The sequence below is a fragment of the Lethenteron reissneri genome, unplaced genomic scaffold, assembly GCF_015708825.2.
Source record: "Lethenteron reissneri isolate LAM-NWPU_2019-01 unplaced genomic scaffold, ASM1570882v1 scaffold_146, whole genome shotgun sequence".
NCBI classification, from domain to species: domain Eukaryota; kingdom Metazoa; phylum Chordata; class Hyperoartia; order Petromyzontiformes; family Petromyzontidae; genus Lethenteron; species Lethenteron reissneri.
Window position 1 is genome coordinate 9,469 of NW_026891179.1, and position 21,923 is coordinate 31,391.

Below are 21,923 nucleotides of genomic sequence, written 5' to 3' on the forward strand. Positions count from 1 at the left end.
CAGCCAGAGATGAACTTTCAGTAAATTGCTGATTTCCAAAGTCGTAGGGATGCCTTTTTGCGAATGTGTTACTCCAGTTTTCTGATGATGTATTTAGTGATTGTGAGTCTCCGCGCTAACTGCTGTTTTATTTTTACGTTTAAAGCATATTAATTATTATATTAAGTTTCGTGTACCTTAATTTTTTTAAATTGCATTTTTGTTTAAATCCCCTCCCATGGTCGTTATTTTCACGAGCAACAGCTCGAATTGCGGTGATCGTTGATGAGCCGCTCGGGACTTTCACGCGGATGTCTCCACGCGGGCTGCCGGTGCCGGGCTTACCGCGACGGTGCTGATGAACAATCGCAACATCCGCTAGGGGCAGCCTCACGCTTGATCACATCCGGTCAGTCATCTGCCCAGGTTTTGGCTACGGCCAATGTCACTTCACCGTCTTTGTTGACTATGAAGCATGCGGTGCTCCTGTTTTTCTGCTGCCGTTCTTGTTGTAGCTGTTCTTGTTCCTTCTTGATTTGAAGCTTTCGTGACTGTAGGAATCCATACTCTTTGGTTCTTTCGGTAAAGTCACGTAGGTATAAAATGAAATAAATCAGGACGTTCCAGGCGCAACACAAGCGTCCATCATCAGGTGGGAAAGCACGTGGTCTGCTGCTGAGGCAGACGGACCATGCTCTTTGTTCTTGTGCCTGTTGCGGTTCTTGCTTCTATTATTGCTGTTGCTGCTGTTATTGCTACTGTTGTTGGTGCTGCTGTTGTTGCCGTTTCACATGGCAAGCGCAGGCTGCGTGTTGCAGCAATATGGGAAGCCCACGACAAAAAAGCATTCGGTTTTAGCTTCTCTGTGTGTTGTGAAGCAGGAGCAGGCTACGTAGGTCGACAGAGAGAGGCCACAGAGGCAACTCGTCTTTGAATTTAAAACACTTAATTAAAGTAAAATGGTTAAGACGTTTGAGTAGGAATTAGTAAACTAAAAATAAAGAAAAAGGATGAACATGAATACAGTAGTCTCATCTCTTCTCCAGCCTGTGTGGTGCCCATTTAGCCCCCTCTATCTGATCAAACACAAGCTGTTCAGGCATGCTTGCTGGACATGCGGGCTACGTGAACCAGCCAACGCAGCCTTGTCTGCCGGAGGAGCTCACCGATGGGACTTTGTCCAGATATTTCAAGGATTTGTGAGCTCCTCACACATTCCAACCTGCAGGTTAAACCCAGGATGGATCGTAGGCTGGCGAGTCTGAATGTTTCGAGCCGGCATAGATGTTCCATTAGCGGGGTCCAAATTTTGCAAGGGTAGAAAATGGACGGGAGATGACTGGTCGAGAAAACCCGGGAGCTTCGTGTGGAGCGAAAGACCAGGGACCTTCCACATGACAGTGTTAAGCAGCTGATGAAAATATCATGCAGCCCGACATCACGACGTGAAACACCTGTGATCAGAGACGCACGGAGTGGACTCCCTGACTCCACTTCCTGGTTCACCCCGCACCCTCAACTCCCCCCCGCACCCTCCACTCCCCCCCCGCACCCTCCACTCCCCCCCGCACCCTCCACTCCCCCCCGCACACTCCACTCCCCCCCCCGCACCCTCAACTCCCCCCCGCACCCCCCGCACCCTCCACTCCCCCCCCGCACCCTCCACTCCCCCCCGCACCCTCCACTCCCCCCCGCACCCTCCACTCCCCCCCGCACACTCCACTCCCCCCCCCGCACCCTCAACTCCCCCCCGCACCCCCCGCACCCTCCACTCCCCCCCCGCACCCTCCACTCCCCCCCCGCACCCTCCACTCCCCCCCCGCACCCTCCACTCCCCCCCGCACCCTCCACTCCCCCCCGCACCCTCAACTCCCCCCCGCACCCTCCACTCCCCCCCCGCACCCTCCACTCCCCCCCGCACCCTCCACTCCCCCCCGCACACTCCACTCCCCCCCCCGAACCCTCAACTCCCCCCCGCACCCTCCACTCCCCCCCCGCACCCTCCACTCCCCCCCGCACCCTCCACTCCCCCCCGCACCCTCTACTCCCCCCCGCACACTCCACTCCCCCCCCCGCACCCTCAACTCCCCCCCGCACCCCCCGCACCCTCCACTCCCCCCCGCACCCTCCCCCCCCCGCACCCTCCCCGCACCCTCCACACCCCCCCGCACCCTCCACGCACCCTCCACACCCCCCCCGCACCCTCCACCCCCCCCCGCACCCTCCACTCCCCCCCCGCACCCTCCACACCCCCCCGCACCCTCCACTCCCCCGCACCCTCCACTCCCCCCCCGCACCCTCCACCCTCCCCCCCCCGCACCCTCCCCCCCCGCCCGCACCCTCCACCCCCCCCCCGCACCCTCCCCCCCCGCCCGCACCCTCCACTCCCCCCCCGCACCCTCCACACCCCCCCGCACCCTCCACTCCCCCGCACCCTCCACTCCCCCCCCCGCACCCTCCCCCCCCCGCACCCTCCCCCCCCCCGCCCGCACCCTCCACCCCCCCCGCACCCTCCACCCCCCCCGCACCCTCCACTCCCCCCCCGCACCCCCCGCACCCTCCACCCCCCCGCACCCTCCACTCCCCCCCCCCGCACCCTCCACCCCCCGCACCCTCCCCCCCCGCACCCTCCACCCCCCCCCGCACCCTCCACTCCCCCCCCCCCGCACCCTCCCCCCCCGCACCCTCCCCCCCCCCCCGCACCCTCCACTCCCCCCCCCGCACCCTCCACCCCCCCCCGCACCCTCCACCCCCCCCCCCGCACCCTCCACCCCCCCCCGCACCCTCCACCCCCCCCCGCACCCAATTCCCACCCCCACCACTCTTCCCACTCGCCCCCCCCCTCACTCCCCCCACCCGCTCCCCACTCCCCCCACCCCCTCCCACTACCCCCCCCCCTCACTCTCCACTCCCCCTGCTCCCACTACCCCCGCTTCCCCCCACCCCTCTGAGCGCGTCTCTCGCCGATGACGTCACACGACGACCCCTGAACCAGGAAGTGAAGAGTCGGGCAGTCGACTCCGTGCGTCTCTGACCCGAGGTGCGGCGTTTACATCGCGGTGGTGGTGGTGGTTGTTGTGGTGGTGGTGGTTGTTGTGGTGGTTGTTGTGGTGGTTGTTGTGGTGGTGGTGGTTGTTGTGGTGGTGGTTGTTGTGGTGGTTGTTGTGGTGGTGGTGGTTGTTGTGGTGGTGGTGGTTGTTGTGGTGGTTGTTGTGGTGGTGGTGGTTGTTGTGGTGGTTGTTGTTGTGGTGGTGGTTGTTGTTGTGGTGGTGGTTGTTGTTGTGGTGGTTGTTGTGGTGGTGGTTGTTGTGGTGGCGGTTGTTGTGGTGGCGGTTGTTGTGGTGGTTGTTGTTGTGGTGGTTGTTGTTGTGGTGGTGGTTGTTGTGGTGGTGGTTGTTGTGGTGGTGGTTGTTGTGGTGGTGGTTGTTGTGGTGGCGGTGGTTGTTGTGGTGGTGGTTGTGGTGGTTGTTGTGGTGGTGGTTGTTGTGGTGGTGGTGGTTGTTGTGGTGGTGGTGGTTGTTGTGGTGGTAGTGTACTGTGTGAGTGTATTTTGTGTGTAATTTGTCATTTGAGGGTTCGCTCCCTGTAGGTCAACCACGTTATGTTTGCTGATGATCTGGTGATTGCTGCTCACTCAGAGGAGGAGTTAGAGGTGCCGCTGCTTGACCTGGAGCATGCTACTAAGAGGTGGGGCCTTTCCATCAGCCCCTCCAAACTAAGCACCCCCTCAACTACCCATTGGTGATGGGGCAGTTGTGGAGAGATTGGAGAGGTTTCCATACATGAGTAGTGTGCTAATGACCAGCTCTGGTTTGACAGCAGAGGTTTCACTGAATCAGTCAAGCAGCATTATGTTTTCATCGGCTGTGTAATGCTGCTGTCTGGAAGCTACCTGGTCTTTTGCTCCACACAAAGCTTCAGGTGTTCTCAGCCAGGGTCATGCCCTCCCTTTTCTATGCTTGCGAAACATGGACCCCCCCCCCCCGCACCTAATATAACATCTCCATCGGTTATAAACATTTAAGCTGGCCTGCCTATAATCCATCCTGGGTTTAACCAGCAGGCTGGATTGTGTGAGAAGCTAAAAAATCCTTTAAAGATCTGGACAAAGTCCCATCAGTGAGCTCATCCGGCAGGCAAGACTGCTTTTGCTTGTCATGTAGCTCGCATGCCCAGTAACCGCATGTCAAAGCAGCTTTTGTTTGGTTGGATAGACCAGGCTAAACGGGCACGACACAGGCTGGAGAAGAGATGGACTGATACGGTAAAGGATGGTGTGTATCTGAGTGGACTTTCCGAAGACTGGCACCAGCGGTATCAAGATCGGCCTTCATGGAGGAGGCTTGTGAAGTATGGTACAGTCAGTTGTAGTAAGTCGCCCTCCAACAACAACGGAGGTCATAGGAGCAATGATCACATAAACGAGTGGAGCGTCGGGCGGCTAAAATGCAGCAAGTTGGCACAGTAGTTGGCCCAGTAGGGGGCACAGCTGATGCATCTGCCAGGCACCTGGGCCTGTCTCGTGGCCTGTCAGCGAGCTTTTGACACTGTGGCCTCAAAGTTCACCTGGCCTGGCACAGGCGCCGTTGTGATGTCACCACCACTTAGTGGCGAATGGCAGTTGTTGTTTTTATTGGTGCATTGTGTGTACTGATTTGGATTCTGTATATTGTGTGCATTGTGTATGTATATTTCCTGGATGTACTGCGTGAGTGTGTAATGTGTGTATATTGTGTGCAATGTTTATGTATATCTCGTGGGTGTACTGCATGTGAGTATGTATATCTGCTGGGTGTACTACTTATAAGTGTATAATGTCTGTATATTGTGTGCAAAGTAATGTAATTAGTCATTTAAGAATCGTAAAATAATGCTTATAGCATCTCTAATGCACGTCATTCTCTGGTCACACTGTTCATTAAATTAATTTTAAGTTCTCCCTTGAAGTGGTTGAACTCAAGGCTTATGTTCTTGAGTTTGTCGGATTGATAATTACATACAAAGCGCGGTCGCCATGCATCTTTAGGCAGGGTTCGTATAACGGGATCATTACAAGCAGCAGATCTCAGGTGTTATCATTTCCGATCATTGGCGATAGTCGTGCATAACTCTGACAAATAACGGGGTGCCATGCCATGTAGGCACTTGTATACAAGTGCCTACATGGCGTGGCTATGGGAGGTGCCCAACCAGATCACATTTTTTTATGCATTCAGCTTCAGTCCATTGGATGCCATCCAGCAACTGACAATGATAACACAGATTTTTAAAGAGAAATGGATGATGCTGCTATGGCATCGGGCTCATAATGGCCGTAAAGCTGAGTATAATCTGCAAATGTGTGTAGATTAACCGCAAGTTAGTTTACCAATTCCAATAACTCAGAGATATAGATGATGAAAAGTATAGGGCCTACAGCAGACCCTTGTGGCACTTAACAAGTGACATGCACCTCCGATTAGCACAGTTGGCTACGTACGGTGCAAAAGAAGTTCAGCATACATACATGAACAGTTGATGATAAATGGCCATTGTGATACACTTTAAGTTCTGCCCATTAAGTATGAAACAAACAATGAAAGTGCAGTAACACAAATACCGAATCTTTGCTCAAGATGCTTCAGCAGTATCTATATATATATAAAATCGCGAATCTGTCTGTCTGTCTGTGTGTGTGTGTCACCGGACCATACGCACTTTTATTGGACGCCGGTTGCCCCTGGCAACGGGTAGCGACGCCTTCGCCGCTTTCATTGGACGGCGGTTGCCCCTGGCAACGGGTAGCGACGGGCCGCGGGGTGGACGCCATTTTTAATTCCCGTTAAAAATAGGCGCACGCATTAACACGCGACTCTGAGGTAAATTCATCTAAGTTTCACGTCCTCTTCACTCCCCCCCCCACCACAATGTGTGCTATTACTATTACAGGGTCGGTCGATTATTAAATTATAGCGATTACACAGTATTATTGTAGCGCGGGGGGGGGGGGGGGGGGACCGGCACCCGTACCCAGCGTCAGCCGGGTGGGAAAATCAGGCGAGGCGGGAGGCTCTGCACGGTGCTAGGCCTCGACACCCACCACGCCACTCTGAGGTAAATTCATACAAATTTCACGTCCTCTACAGAGTGGTGAGGGAGGCAGAGTGGCGAGGGAGGGAGAGTGGCGAGGGAGGGACTCAGCCTCAAAACGAGTAACTGGTGTGGCGTATTAACATCGCCACTGGGGAGACAAAGGCGGCCGGGCGTGGTGGATCCAAGTCCCGGGCAAAGCCGGGTCATGTCTATGTGTGTATGTGTTTATGTGTATGTCTGTGTGTCTGTATGTATGTGTGTATGTATGTGTGTGTATGTGTTTGTGTGTATGTATGTGTGTGTATGTATGTGGGTTTTTTGGTATGTGTTTATGTGTATGTCTGTGTGTCTGTATGTATGTGTGTATGTGTTTGTGTGTATGTATGTGTGTGTGTATGTATGTGTGTATGTGTTTCTGTGTATGTATGTGTGTGTATGTGTTTCTGTGTATGTATGTGTGTGTATGTATGTGTGTTATGTGTGTGTGTGTCTGCATGTATGTGTGTGTGTATTGTGTATGTGTTTGTATGTATGTGTGTGTTTGTGTGTATGTGTATGTGTGTGTATGTGTTTGTGTATGTGTGTGTATGTATGTGTGTGTATGTGTTTGTATGTGTTTGTGTGTTTACGCTCGCATTACACAAATGTGTTGCAGGTCTAAGGCGTTCCTCGCGCAGCATTGCCGCTTTATTATTTCAGTCGTTTACTGCCGTTAGCACCCTGAAAGTCGTGTGTGTCTGCAGCAAGCGCGTGTATGTGTACCTATGGACGCGCGCGCGTGTGTTGTGTAGGGGGAACGGTAGTGTAGTGCTTAGCGTGCTGTCTGTGTCTGTGTGTGTGTGTCTGTGTGTGTGTGTCTGTGTGTGTGTCTGTGTGTGTGCGTGTGTGGTGTGTGGGGAGCGGTAGTGTAGTGCTTAGCGTGCTGTCTGTGTGTCTGTGTGTGTGTGTGTCTGTCTGTGTCTGTCTGTGTGTGTCTGCGTGTGTCTGTGTGTGTGTCTGTGTGTGTGTGTGCGTGTGTGGTGTGTGAGGAGCGGTGGGTGTAGTGGTTAACGCTACGCTGCGCTACCAACCCGGCGAACCGAGTTCGATTCCCGCTCACGGCCACCACCGGTGACGATTATTTTAACCTCCCCTAGGTCGACTCAGCCTCAAACGAGTAACTGGTGTGGCGTATTAACATCGCCACTGGGGAGACAAAGGCGGCCGGGCGGGGTGGATCCAAGTCCCGGGCGAAGCCGGGTCATGTGTATGTGTGTATGTGTTTATGTGTGTCTGTGTGTCTGTATGTATGTGTGTATGTATGTGTGTGTATGTGTTTCTGTGTATGTATGTGTGTGTATGTATGTGTGTTATGTGTGTGTCTGTGTGTCTGCATGTATGTGTGTGTGTATTGTGTATGTGTTTGTGTGTATGTATGTGTGTGTTTGTGTGTATGTATGTGTATGTCTCTGTGTATGTATGTGTGTGTATGTGTGTGTATGTGTTTGTGTGTATGTGTGTGTATGTATGTGTGTGTATGTGTTTGTATGTGTTTGTGTGTTTACGCTCGCATTACACAAATGTGTTGCAGGTCTAAGGCGTTCCTCGCGCAGCATTGCCGCTTTATTATTTCAGTCGTTTACTGCCGTTAGCACCCTGAAAGTCGTGTGTGTCTGCAGCAAGCGCGTGTATGTGTACCTATGGACGCGCGCGCGTGTGTTGTGTAGGGGGAACGGTAGTGTAGTGCTTAGCGTGCTGTCTGTGTCTGTGTGTGTGTGTCTGTGTCTGTGTGTGTCTGTGTGTGTGCGTGTGTGTGTGCGTGTGTGGTGTGTGGGGAGCGGTAGTGTAGTGCTTAGCGTGCTGTCTGTGTGTCTGTGTGTGTGTGTGTCTGTCTGTGTCTGTCTGTGTGTGTCTGCGTGTGTCTATGTGTGTGTGTCTGTGTGTGTGTCTGTGCGTGTGTCGTGTGTGAGGAGCGGTGGATGTAGTGGTTAACGCTACGCTGCGCTACCAACCCGGTGAACCGAGTTCGATTCCCGCTCATGGCCACCACCGGTCAAGATTATTTGAACCTCCCCTAGGTCGACTCAGCCTCAAACGAGTAACTGGTGTGGCGTATTAACATCGCCACTGGGGAGACAAAGGCGGCCGGCCGTGGTGGATACAAGTCCCGGGCGAAGCCGGGTAGTACAGCTAGTAACAATATATACACGTTACACACACACTGGGTGTAATGCTTGTGAGTGTGTAATGTGTGTATTTACATACTAGCAGGAACCCGCGGAACTTCGGCGAGGATTTGGGTAGTCCCCGATTTACGAAGGGGGTCTGTCCCGAAGACATACACACATACACTGACATTCATATGTGCACACAAAAATAAAGATCCCCCATATAGTCTGAACAGACTGTTTGGGCAAGTGCTGTTAGCAAGCAGCACATCTGAAGGCCAAAACGGCTCACGAGGGGGTGAGTGGCCAGCACCACTCCAGCCTGCCTTTCTCTCCCCAGTGGTGTTGTTTACACACTGCAACAGATAGGCATTTGAGGTGAAGTAGACCTAGGTGCTGGGGATAATCGTCACAACTGTTAAGGCACACAAAAGACAGGTCCCCCATATAGCCTTAACAGAGGGTTGGGGCAAGTGCTGTTAGCGAGCACCTATGAAGGCCAGCACACGAGGGTGGGTGGGCAGCACCACGGCCGACCGCATTTGTCTCCCTAGTGGCGAAGTTTACACACTGCACTAGGTACTAATTTTAAGCTAAGTCGACCTTGGGGAGGCCCAGGAGTGGTTTCGAAAATCGTCACTGGAGTTGGGCGTGAGGGGGAATCGAACTCGGGTCGCCGGATTAGTCGAACAGTGTAGCACTAACTGCTACACTACTGCTCGTGACACACAAACGTGCACAAAACATATACACGCGCACATACAGACATTCTCAACACACACTCGCAGCGTTGACGTAAGGACTCATTACAGCTGGCGGAGGATCGCTCCGCCAAAGCAAATAGTCGGGTGGTTCGTTTCGCCAGTGCGAAGTAGGCATTTGCAAGCAGTTTTTTTTTCACGGAATTTGTTATCTCCGTGTTGTCGTTGGGCTTTTGTCCAATTAGTTTGTCGACTTACGATCAATTCAACCAATCAACAGGCCTCAGAAACAACCTCATAATAAAGGTTTTTGGGTTAGATCGCATAAGTATAAATGTCTCGAAATCCTCCACCACCGACACGCCCAATCAGTAAGAGATTTGTCACGTAAACAAAACGCCAAATAGTTACTACTTCAGCCCGCCGGTGTGTTGAAGAGTGAATCCACATTAGAAATCTGAGTACGACTTTCTGCTGGTAATTATATCTAGCATTATCGGGCGATTTGGCAGAATAGTGAAGCCATCCACCTGCTTCCGGTCTTAAATATAGAGCAGGATGACGTCATCACTGAACCCAATCAGGTACAGAGATCAGAGGCGGAGGAGGGGTGGGGGGTGTAATTATATAATAGATTAGTAATCCGTGAATGAGTGACTCCTTTTTAAGGAATTGTAATATGTATTACTTAATTACTGAACCAAATCAGGTGCAGAGATTAGTGGGGAGTAAGGGGGGGGGGGTGTTATTGCAATTATATACTAGATTAGTAATCAGTTAATTAGTATGTGTTTCCCCTATAAGGAATTGAAATATGTGTAGTGACATCGGGGATGTGACTGTATGGCGCCAGCCCGGAAGGGCCATGCTGTTCGAAGTTCCTACATCATGGACAGCATCGTGTGGGTGGCTGTGTGTAATACCAGCTCTAGCGGGGCTTGGCAAGCACCGGGATAGTGCGGGCACCACGCACAGCGTGTGGTGGGGGCTCTCCCAGGGGGGAGGGGGGGGAGTTTCAGCCCAGGAGTAGGGTTGCCCCGGGCCGTGGCACTTTGGTTGACCCCGTAGACACGTGATCCGGAATGTCCACACAGGGGGCCCCAGGTGGGCGGACTAGTGGGTGATCACGTGTCTGGGGAGAGCTCTTGAGAAGGATCGAGAGGGAACGAGAATACTCGAGAAGGCGAGTGGGGCCGAGGGCGGAGCGGTCCCGACCATAGGGGGATATAAAGCGGGTCCCTGAGAGGGACCGGGGTCGCATTCTACAAGCTGGAAGCTCAACATCCACAAGCTGGAAGCTCAACATCCACAAGCTGGAAGCTTAACATCTACAAGCTGGAAGCTCTACGTCTCAAGCTGAAGCTCTTCCTCCTATGAGGCAACCACGTGGTTGGAGACCCGAGTGAGGGTTCGATCCTTCGTAGCAGTAACTCTGGATAGTGTAGTTAGCTGGGTGGTCACCCACTCTAGGCTGTATCTGTTATGGTGTTACAATAAATGTGTTGCCTCTAAAAGGAACAACATTTGCGACTCAGTTGGACTCACTACAACTGGTGTCGGAAGTGGCCAATACGCTAGTTATTCAACTAGCTGTAGACTATGTCTACACGTCGCGGACCGAGTACCTGGATATTGGACGATGAGGACTTCATGCAACTTCAGAGAATGTGGGGAAGACGCTGCCAGTGGAGCCAGGCACCATCCAAGCGCTCGATGCTTTGCCGTCAGCAGTGGCGACCCTCCGGGAGGCGCACGAGCATCTTGCGGAGCTCCTGTTGGGCCACGTGGCTTCGGGCTGTCGCGTCCCACGTCGGCGCCTTCCGGCATCACCGCCATCCTGCTCTTCTTTACAACCTGAAGCATGTCGCGACGCACTCCACACTCGACCCCTGGCCTCACTTCACCCATCTAGGCAATTTGGTTCACGGCCTGATCGCGCGTCGGTACGGGAAAGTCCTACGCGTAATCACGAGGTGCATCAGCTCCGACCGGGTCAGCGGTCGGAACTGGCCCATCGAGTGGTGGCTGTTACCGAGGGTTCGTCTACGGTGCTTGGGTCTATCGAGGGTGTGGAATTAAGGATGCTGATCGACAGGTGCATCAGCAAATATTATTACGGTCCTGATTTTTTACATTCTGCCCCCTAAGTCTCAGGTTTTCGACCTCGTCAATGCGCTGTGTGTTGCTGCTGATGGCAGCTCATTGGGTATCATCGTTTGGATCACGGCCGAGGTATGCATCGCCGATATTAGCTTGTCGGGACAACTATGGTATAACGGCGCAGCCCCCCGTCCCGTTAGGGAGCGGCCAAGCAACAGGCCATTGAGAAAAATACTCGACCCCCACCGCTGACGGCGAAGCATCGAGCGGCCGGCTGGCGCCCTGCTCCGCCGGCAGCGTCTCCACCGCATCCTCCGGAGCTGTAGGTGGCACGAGGTCCTCGTTCTCGCTCTCTGACGTCCTGGTACGTGGTCTGCGACGTGTAGACATAGTCTACTGCTAGCTGAATATACTAGCGTGTTGGCCACTTCCGACACCAGTTGTAGTGAGTCCAACTGAGTCGCAGACGTTCTTTAGAGGCAACACATTTATTGTAACATCAACACGTTAACACGAAGAGGTAACTGCCCCTTCACCAGATACAGCCTAGGGTGATGACCACCCAACTAACTACACTATACGTAGGAGTTACAGCTACGAAGGTTCGGGTCCTCACTCGGGTCTCCGACCACGTGTTGATGCCTCATAGGACGTAGAGCTGCCAGCTTGTAGACGTAGGGCTTCCAGCATTCGCAACGATGAACCCCGGTCCCTCCCAACGGACCCACCTCATATCCCCGCCGGGTAGGGGCTGCTCCGCCCTTGGCCCCCGCCCGCCTTCTCTAGCATTCTAGCTCCCCCTCGATCCCTCTCGAGAGCTCTCCCTGGACACGTGATCACCCCCAGCTCCCCTCACCTGGGGCCCTCTCTATGGACACTCCAGATCGCGTGTCTACGGGGTCAACCAGAGTGCCATGGCCTGGGGCAACCCTGCCCCTGGGCTGACACTCTCCCACTTCCCCTGGTGGGAGCCCGCACTACACGCTATGCGTAGTGCCCATGCTATCCCAGCGTTCACCAAGCCCCATTGGGGCTGGTACTACACCCGCTTACGCGGTGTACGCGATGACGGTGTATCACACGCCGTGCTGTGCTAGAGCCAGCCTCACACAGCAACCCACCCGGTGCTGTTGGTGATGTAAGCACATCGCACGCCACAGCCCTCCCGGGCACCATACAGTGACATCCCCGATGTCACTACAAATAAATACAAGCCAGGAAGTGCCAAGTAGACACTGAATAAGGACTAAACGATGTTCTTATATATATGTAGTGAGATCGCGGATGTCACTGGGTGGTGCTGGCCCAAAAGGGGCACGGCGTGCGATGTACTTTGTTGTATGTGTTGGATTATGAAATTTTGATAAAAAAAATAAAAATAAAATAATTTTCCGGAAAATGTGCAAATCGCATTAATTATGTTAATGTCTGTATTAACATGCATAAATTATGATAATGTGTGTAATTATATGCATAAATTATTATAATCGCGGAGATCATCGTAGTAATTTATGCGGATGCTTGCGATTATGTTACTGTGAGCAGTTATGATAATTAGGCTTAGCTTCGTTTATCCAGTGTTATATCAATCAGGATAACACGATTATCATCAATTAAACGTTTACCGATTATCTTAGTGTGTTTATGTTATTTTAGGTCTCCAGTTTCAGATCTCATCACAGGATACAGTTATCAAGAATAAGACAGTTTTGCAGGGACTTGGAAAGAAGCACTCGAACAGTTGGTGTTAAGCAATTTTAATTATAAACAAACACATGACACTCTCTTATCCGAAAGCAAGTATACGTCAATAAATTCATGGGCAAGATTATGCAATTAACGAAATTGAATGACTAAAACATTTCTTATTCATGTAACTCGACGGCAGCAACTGCTTTGCACGATCAGTTGGTAGTGAACGCACCTCCTCGAAATGGCAACCCTTTTTTAAACGCAAAGAGAATTTTTTTTTAAGTCTTATTCGTGTGCGTGCTGTGTGTGCGTTGTCCCCTTGTAATATTAATTAATTCTTAGAGCCGGGAGTTGTGTCGTTAGCTTGTGTGGTGTGGGAGGATACAAACAGCGGCCAGAGGTTCCCTCTGGGTTGGGCGTGGCCGCAGCGAGTCGTGCTGCTCGGGTCGTGCTGCTCTTGCGCTCTCTCTCCCTCTACTGCTAGATGACGAGTTGGCACGACGCTCGGTGACGCCCGGATCGTGCTGCTGCTGTGGCTCACTGGGTGGTGGTCGGTCTGAGTATCAAACACACTGCGCATTCGATGGCACTTTCTCTCTCTTGGTGGCAGCCCCCGACTTCTCCACTGCTCGATTGATTGTTGAGTCGGCACGATGCTCGCCGTCGCTCTGGACGTCTTGTCTGTTCACACTGGTCGTTGGTAGGTGTGCCCTCAAACACACGGCGCATTCGATGGCGCTGTCCTCTTCCTCACAGCCGTTTGATCAGGCTTTCTCCACTGCTTCGCGCTCTCTGCTTTGCACGCTTGGTCGACGCTTGGCGATCTCCGCCCTTTTACAGGTTGATTGCTTGTCGTCACTCGTCACTCTCTCTGCTCCGTGCTTCCCTTGTTCGTGCAGCTGCCAGCTTCACTCGCACTTAACTTCGTTCTGCGAGAAGCGACACCTGCTATCGGCATCGGTGTTTCGTTTCCTCACGACGCTCCGCCAGCCGGAGCACGGCTGAAACCCAGCCCCGACCCAGGTTGAACTCAGACTTCTGCGACTCGAACGACCCCTCCTCGTTCCATCACTTCTCGAGGCATGATCTGTCCCAGCTCTCTTGCGAGCCCCGTCGCAACGCTGCGTCGCAAGCCGAGTTGCGAGACCGAGCGCGACTCGGACAGACTGCTCTCAGGCGGTCACTCTCTGACCCCTCGTCGTCCCATCTCTCCTCGAGGCACGATCTGCCCCAGCTCCCTTGCGAGCCCTGTCGCAACGCTGCGTCGCAAGCCGAGTTGCGAGACTGAGTGCGACTCGGACAGACTGCCCTCAGACTGTCACTTTAACGATGTCTCGTCGTCCCATCTCTTCTCTAGGCACGACCTGCCCCAGCTCTCTTGCGAGCCCTGTCGCAACGCCGCGTCGCACGCCGAGTTGCAAGACTGAGCGCGACTCGGGCAGACTGCCTGTTCGCTGTGTGCTTGTGCTTAACTCAAAACGTGACTCCCCTCTCTGCGCATTCTTTGCGAGAGAAAACAAACAGAAAAAAACAGATGTCTTTGGAATGTCAGGCACCGATTCTCCCCTGTGACCTTTTTGCTCCCTCCTTGCTTGCCAGACCCCGCTGGAAGACAAAGGTGGCTGAGGAGATGTTTGCAATACATTTATGTGGTCCTGTGTGTTACATTTATTCTTGAATTATATTTTATGAGTTCCTTCGGTCTTAGTATCGTGGTTATCATTCGTCTATGTTTAATTAATATTCGTAATGATTCTCGTCACATCATTATTTTGGGGCTTCGCCAAGTTTAGTTCTCCAGAGATTGGTGTTTTATTCTGAGTTATATTTTAATGTCCTGAGGTTAAGTGTAACTATGTTTCCACTTAAGCTTTCTGGAATTCGTACTCTTTAGTTTTTAGGAAGGTCATGTAGATAGGAAACATATAATTATAAATAATATGTATGCGGTGAATACGAGTAGTATAAGATAATTACTAATAAAAAAACCTATGGTTTGTTGGTTAATTCTTTGTTAAGTTTCTACTTTTCGGTAAGGAAAACGTTAAGAAAACGCGAGTGGCAAAAGTAGTTTTTCTCTGCTCGGCACCCCCTCCGTGCATCTCAAGATGTCTTGGGAGGTCAGGCCATCGATCTTTGTCCATCTGGATGTCTCTGACCTCTCTGTGACCGACTTCTTACCAGTTTAATGGCCGTTTCACAGATTCCTGGTGTGCTTGTAGTGGGTTGTTTTCATTATTTAATTAGAAAAAATATATATATATAGATATAATAAAAAAAAAAATTTCCTTAATTATTCTTAATATTAATAACGGAAAACAGGGCATAGATACAACAACTTACATTGCGGACATCACGTATGTAACGACATCGTGAATGTCACCGAGCACTGCCGGCTCTAGCGAGGCACGGCGTGCGATGCATTGTCATCGCGGACACCCCATAGGTGGGTGTAGTACCAGCCCTAGTGGGGGCTTGGTGAGCGCTGGGATAGCGCAGTGGCACCACGCGTGGCGTGCAGTGCTGACTCCTACCGGAGGGAGTGTGAGAGTGTCAGCCATGGGATGAGATTTCCCTGGGCCATGGCACTCTGGTTGACCCTGCAGGCACGTGACCGGTAAAGTCTACATGGGTCCCGCAGGTGGGGGCTAGGGGGTGGTCACGTGTCAGGGAAAAGATCCTATGGGAAGGGTCAAGATAGAGCTCTCTCGAAGGTGGGCGTGGCCAAAGGCGGAGCCGGCCACGACCCGGGAGCATATAAAACGGGTCCCCACAGGGACCGGGGTTCAGCGTTGCTACCTTAATCTGAAGATCTACGTTCTACTTCCAAGAAGAGTCTTCAAACACGTGGACCCGGATCCGAGCCGGGGTCCGGTCCATTGTAGCTAACTCCCAGTGTGTTAGTGTAGTTTAGCCAGGTGGTCCACCACCCTAGGCTGTTATCTGATAAAGGGGCAGCTACCCCTTTGTGTGTTACGTTTTGGTATAAATAAATGTGTTGCCTCCAAGTACGTCTACGACTTAGTTGAATCCACTACATATATATAATAGTTTTCTGCCTTTTGTTTCATAATACATTTTATTTATATAACCCTTTTTCTGATTTTTAAAGTGTTACATGAACAGGATAGGTGACATGTTATCATATAAAGCAACCATAAACACATGAAAAAACCTAGGTTTGCAGTTTATGAGTAAAACTCTACTATCGACACAATATATATACACGTAAAATGTAAAAACTTAAATATCTTGGTAACAGTAGCCAATCAGTTGTTTTAATTGTCATATTTGAATTCAGAAAATCTAAATACATAAACAGCACATTTCATCTCTGAAGCAGATGACGTCTAAAAAATTGTAGACCATTGTAACAGCAGATGAAAAGTGTAATTTCAGATTTGGTATCCACTCCATTATTCAGAAGCAGAGTGGGTCTCGTCCATTCTTTCTTTAAAGGCGTGAAGACAGCAGCAGAGTTTTTACAATATGGTCGATGGTTTGGGATTCGTGGCCTCACTCGCAGGGCGCTGAATCTTTGATGCACCGTTTGTGCATCAGGTGGCCCCATCGGCCATGCACGGTCCTGATTTAGTTGATGGGTCGACTATTGGCAGCGTAAAAAGGTTGAAACCGGGAGGTTCGACGGTAGGGTTCTGTACGAGATGTTTATTTTTGACGTCGGCCACAGTCCAGACTTTCTGCCATGTCTCGCCTTCATTTATATTTGTGAGGTGGAGTGAGGCTGCTGTGATCCAGAAAGGGTGCCGTGATTTTAGGCGGACAGGCGGTGTCGTGTTTATTTCCCGATGTATCGGAAGGTGCAGGTTGGCTAGAATTGTATTTGTTCAATAAAATAAATATTGTATGGACACCCTGTATTTTCTAGGTGTACTTCGTGTGCATGTTGAACGTATGTATATATTCTGTCATTTTCTAGGTGTACTGTGTGTGTGTGTGTGTTGAACGTATGTGTATGTTCTGTGTAATGTGTATATATGTCTGCTGGGTGTACTGCATGTGACTGTGTACTATGTATTATAGTGTATATTGTGTGTAATAAAAGTGCGTAATGTGTGTAATGTATATCTGCAGAATAAATGACATGGAGCAGAGACTGAATACAACGCCCGCTGCTAGAAGGCACCAATGCGACCAGTCTCCATATGACCCGAATGACACTGGACACATGAATCTGCACCAGAAATCGCACACGGCCAAGAAGCCCTTCAAGTGCACTTTGTGTGAAAAGTCATTTGGACAGTCATCACATCTTAAAGATCACCAGAGAATACACACAGGGGAGAAACCCTTCAAGTGCAATGTGTGTGGAAAGGCATTTGCAGAGTCAGGAAGTGTTCAGAAACATCAGCGAACACACTCAGGAAAGAAGCCTTTCAAGTGCACTGTGTGTGAGAAGGCATTTAGACAGTCATCACATCTTCAAATTCACCAGAGAACACACACAGGCGAGAAGCCCTTCAAGTGTACAGTGTGTGGGAAGGCATTTGCAGTATCAGGCAGTTTTCAGACACATCAGAAAACACACTCAGGCGAGAAGCCCTTTAAGTGCACTGTTTGTCAGAAGGCATTTAAACTGTCATCACATCTTCAAATTCACCAGATAACACATACAGGCGAGAAGCCATTCAAGTGTACTGTGTGTGGTAAAGGGTTTACACAATCAGGATCTCTTACTGCTCACCAGAGACAACATACGGGCGAGAAGCCCTTCAAGTGCACTCTGTGTGAGAAGGCATTCAAACTGTCATCATATCTTCAAATTCACCAAAGAACACACACAGGCGAGAAACCCTTCAAGTGTACTGTGTGTGGTAAAACCTTTACACAATCAGGGTCTCTTATCGTTCACCAGAGACAACACACAGGCGAGAAGCCCTTCACATGCACTATCTGTGGAAATGCTTTTGCAGAGTCAGAAAGTTTACAAAAGCATCAGAGAACACACACAGGCAAGAAGCTGTTCAAGTGCACTGTGTGTGAGAAAACATTTGGGGTGGCAGCATATCTTCAGAGACACCTGAAAACACACACAGGCAAAAAGCCATTCAAGTGCACTGTGTGTGGGAAGGCATTTGCACGATCAGAAGGCCGAAATAGACATGAGAAGATCCACAAGGAGACGGAGGTGGAAACGAGAAGTGAAAGTGAACGTGCTGCATTTAGCCCATTTCGCATGGAACAAGAACCAGAAGGCATCCACAGTTTTGAAACATGGCCAGGAGTGAAGGTGGAATGTGAAGACGTGAAGTTGGAATATGAAGGAGTGAAGGTGGAATATGAAGAAGTGAAGGTGGAATATGAAGAAGTGAAGGTGGAATATGAAGAAGTGAAGGTGAAAAGTGAAAATGAAGATTCAACTCCAGGACCCGACGTCCAGATGGATGGATGCAGCGTGAAGCAGGAGGAGGATTCAGACTGAGGCAACCCCCAGGAGTTGTACATATGGAGGTGTGAGTGGAATTTTTGGGGGAGTGGTGGTGTAGTGGTTAGCGCGCTGCTGTACAAACCCTGATGACCCAAGTTCGATTCCCGTTCAGGTCCACCAATACCAGTGGTGATTATCTGAACCAGTCCTGGGCCTCCCCTAGGTCGATTCAGCCTTAAATGAGTACCTGATATGGTGTGACCATCGTCATCACTGGGAAGACAAAGGCGGTCGGGCGTGATGCTGGTCACCCATCCCTAGTGTACCGTGCTGGCCTTCATTGGTGCTCGATAACAGCACTTGCCCAAAAAGTATGTTAAGGCTATGAGGGGGATCTTTGTCAATGGAGTGTTTAGACAATGCAGAGTAGGAAGGCCATACATGTGTAATAAAGGACGTTGACGACACACAGCTTGGTCTCCGTCTCTATTCTTGTTAGTTATGCCGCTCACACTCCGCCGGTCCCGACCATGGACCGGCTGTTTCACTGGCGCGCCCCGCACGCTCTTTCCGTCAGTTGCACTCCCGCACACCGTTAGCTGACGGTGTGCTTGGAGTCGTCTCCAGCCACGTGGCCGATGGCGCCGGAGACCTCCCACGGCTCGACGTGGTCCCACTTCGAGTCTATCCCAACTGCCACGAGCCTCTTCCGGATACCCCCTTATATTCCCCTCCCACGTCATCCAGTCTCCACCTTCCACCACTCCCTTTCCGAACCTTCCAGATCACTCCTACGCTCGCATTACACATGTGTAAAGTGGAGTCTGGAAAGATCTATAACCAGGAGCATGACACAAAGAGTCTCCATAGCAGTCACCTGACTCCCAGGCTTCTCTCACTACAAGAATAGATGCAGCTGTCGTCATCCAGCCAGAGATACAACTTTTTTTTTATGTATCTGCCTAAACATTTTGGAACCACCAAGGAAGTTTAGTTTCTTTGCATCTCCATGCTGCCATATCTGTCCTCACTTAAACTAAAGTTTAAGTTTGAATGTAATTTGACAACATAATTGCTAAGGACACTCAATTTATTTTGATGTTGACAAATCTGTGAAAAACTAGCTACTACTGGTCAAGACTAATTAGAGAATCTATCGAGATTGAAAGAAGTAAAAATAATTTTAACCGTTCGGATAGTGCTGCGCGGAAGCGAATCAAGTAATACATTGTTTAAATGCATGACTATACAGGTGTAATGGGTTCCGGAGACACTTGTAGAGGTAACTTCTTTATTACAATACAACACTCCAACAGTCCTGATACTCTGTTACAGCCTAGGAACACAGCCTACTCTAGCTACGCTCTGGGGTCGTCCGGCTACAATTACCCTAGAGGAGGCTACCTGACCCGACCCAGCCAAGGTGCGGGTCTAGACTCTGGCTTCCTCGGAACTCGCCCTTACAAGGGCGTAGAGCCAGGAGTCCCAGAGTCCCACCACTGGCCCGCACAGCGTCCCGGCCCTTACAAGAACAAGCGGGACGAGGGGGTCCAGGGTCCTAAGCTGGTTGGTCTTGGGTCTTGAGCTGCGACTGGCCCCGATCGGCCAGGGAGCGGCCCTTTTATCCCTCTTGCCCATCGAGGGGTGGGGTTGTGTGTGCTCCCAGATACCCCACAGCCCCCCGTTGGTGGCGCCAAGGGGCTTAGCTGTCTGGGTTGTCTGGGATCCTAGAGCCGGCGCCGACGGCTTAGCTGTCTAGGATCCTAGAGCCCCCAGCAGCCCCTCCCCTCTTGGGCTGGCACAGTGGCACCTCCCCTGGGGGTCCGAGGTACCTGCAGATGGGCCCTGTCCACCACTGCTGGTAAGTGTGGCCCACCTATGGCACTACACAGGGATTACCATTGGTACGGCTATTTTAATACAATGGACAGGCAGGGCAAGATCAAAGGGCTCGCATAATGCGCATTAATAATGTACGTTGACTCATGATTCCCCCCCCCCCCCCCCCCCCACTTTGCGTAAGAGCGCAGAAGTTTGGTCACCACATCTATGCCTCTATGTAAGGAACAGAACAGGTGGAGTTCTGCACAAATATGGCTGTTGCCTAATGAAGCTAGTTGTAATTGCTGGCAAAACGTACTCAGATTGTAAATCTTGTGGCTTGGATCTCCAACACACCGGTGTACTATACTAGTGAAGAATTGGCACGAAACCCCTTACTAGTTGGCTATGTTGGGTGGTGCTGGGTTTTAAGGACACATTTATATATTTATGCGATCTAACCCAAAAAACCCTAAAATGAATGTTGGATGTATTGTCATCTGGTGCCAGTGTAGTGGATTCAATTGAGTCGTTGACGTACTTCTTGAAGGCAACACATTTATTTACACCAACACATTAACACAAAGGGGTAACTGCCCCTTTTTACCAGATAACAGCCTATGGTGGTGGACCACCAGGCTAAACTAAACTAACCACACTGGGAATAGCTACAATGGACCAGACCCCAGCCTGGGTCCAGGTCCACGTGTTGGTGAATCTTCTCAGACGTAGAACGTAGATCTTCAGATGACAACAGTTACGCTGAACCCTGGTCCCTGTGGGGACCCGGTTTATATGCTCCCGGGTCGTGGCTGGCCCCGTCCTTGTTCACGGCCACCTTTGAGAAACCTCTTGTCGTTTTTCGACCTTTCCCGTAGGATCTCGCCCCGACGCGTGACCACCCCCTAGCCCCGACCTGGGGGCCCTGTGTATACTTTACTGGTCACGTGTCCTTCGGGGTCAACCAGTGCCATGGCCCACAGTAACCTTGTTCCTGTGGCCTGCACTCTCACACCCTACCCTGTAGTAGTCAGCACTGCACGCAGAGCGTAGTGACATCCACCCTACGTCCTTCCTTGTGGAAGAGATACGTAGATGACAGGTTCGTCATCTGGCCACATGGCCTGCCAGCACTGAACCAATTTCTCAACCACATCAATTCCATACAACCGTCTATCAAATTCACCATGAAAGTGGAAAAGGATGGCAAGCTACCATTCCTGGATGTTTTGATCGAGAAGAGACCTGATGGCTCGTTGAGACACTGTCTATAGGAAAAAAAAACCCACGGATGCCTATCTAAAGCCTGACTCCCACCACCATCCAGCCCAGAATTCCCTCATGACAACACTACACCATAGGGCCCTTTGCTTTTCTGACCAGTACCACCGAGCCAATGAGTTGGAGCACGTATACCAAGCCCTCAGGATGAACGGATACTCAGACCGTACAATCCACAAAGCTGTCTCCTCAGCCATGGGGAGACAACCTTCTGAGGATCCAACCATAACCATCACTTTACCATACATAGAAGGGTTTACCAAAATTTTAACAAACACAAGATCCAGGTTCGTTTCAACACAGTACACAAAATCCATGACGTGATCCCATCTGTAAAGGATGTGATTCCTGACATGCTATACCCTGGTGTCTACAAACTGAGTTGTGGTTGTAGCAGCAGTTACATTGGGGAAACGAAACGACATGTCTCGGACCGCGTTCGTGAACACAAGGCGGATCTGAAACACGGTAGGACCAATACCTCTGCCGTTGCTGATCATTGTTTAAACACTGTGGGGTCACACAAAATAGATTTTTCCAAGACGAAGGTACTCTGCAAACCTACCGGCTACCTTCAGAGATTTGTTCATGAAGCCATCCAGATATATAAACGTAGACATAACTTCAACCGAGAAGATGGATTACAAATTGAATAATCATTGGAAGGATGTTATTAACCAGGTAATGCCTCAACTGGTTGTTTCCATCGTACCTGCCGGTTTACTAGCACATTTCCCCCCC

At 51.0% G+C, this 21,923-nt stretch overlaps 1 protein-coding gene across 1 annotated transcript; it reads left to right on the forward strand.

Annotated features, from left to right (window-relative positions):
- The first annotated feature begins 2,962 nt into the window (after nt 1-2,962).
- LOC133362386 (zinc finger protein 501-like) lies at nt 2,963-18,551 on the forward strand. Its single transcript, XM_061581330.1, has 3 exons — nt 2,963-3,019; nt 3,569-3,666; nt 16,787-18,551. The coding sequence occupies exons 2-3, from the start codon at nt 3,581-3,583 to the stop codon at nt 18,132-18,134; spliced, it is 1,434 nt and encodes a 477-aa protein (XP_061437314.1). The 5' UTR covers nt 2,963-3,019; nt 3,569-3,580; the 3' UTR covers nt 18,135-18,551.
- Nucleotides 18,552-21,923: the final 3,372 nt, after the last annotated feature.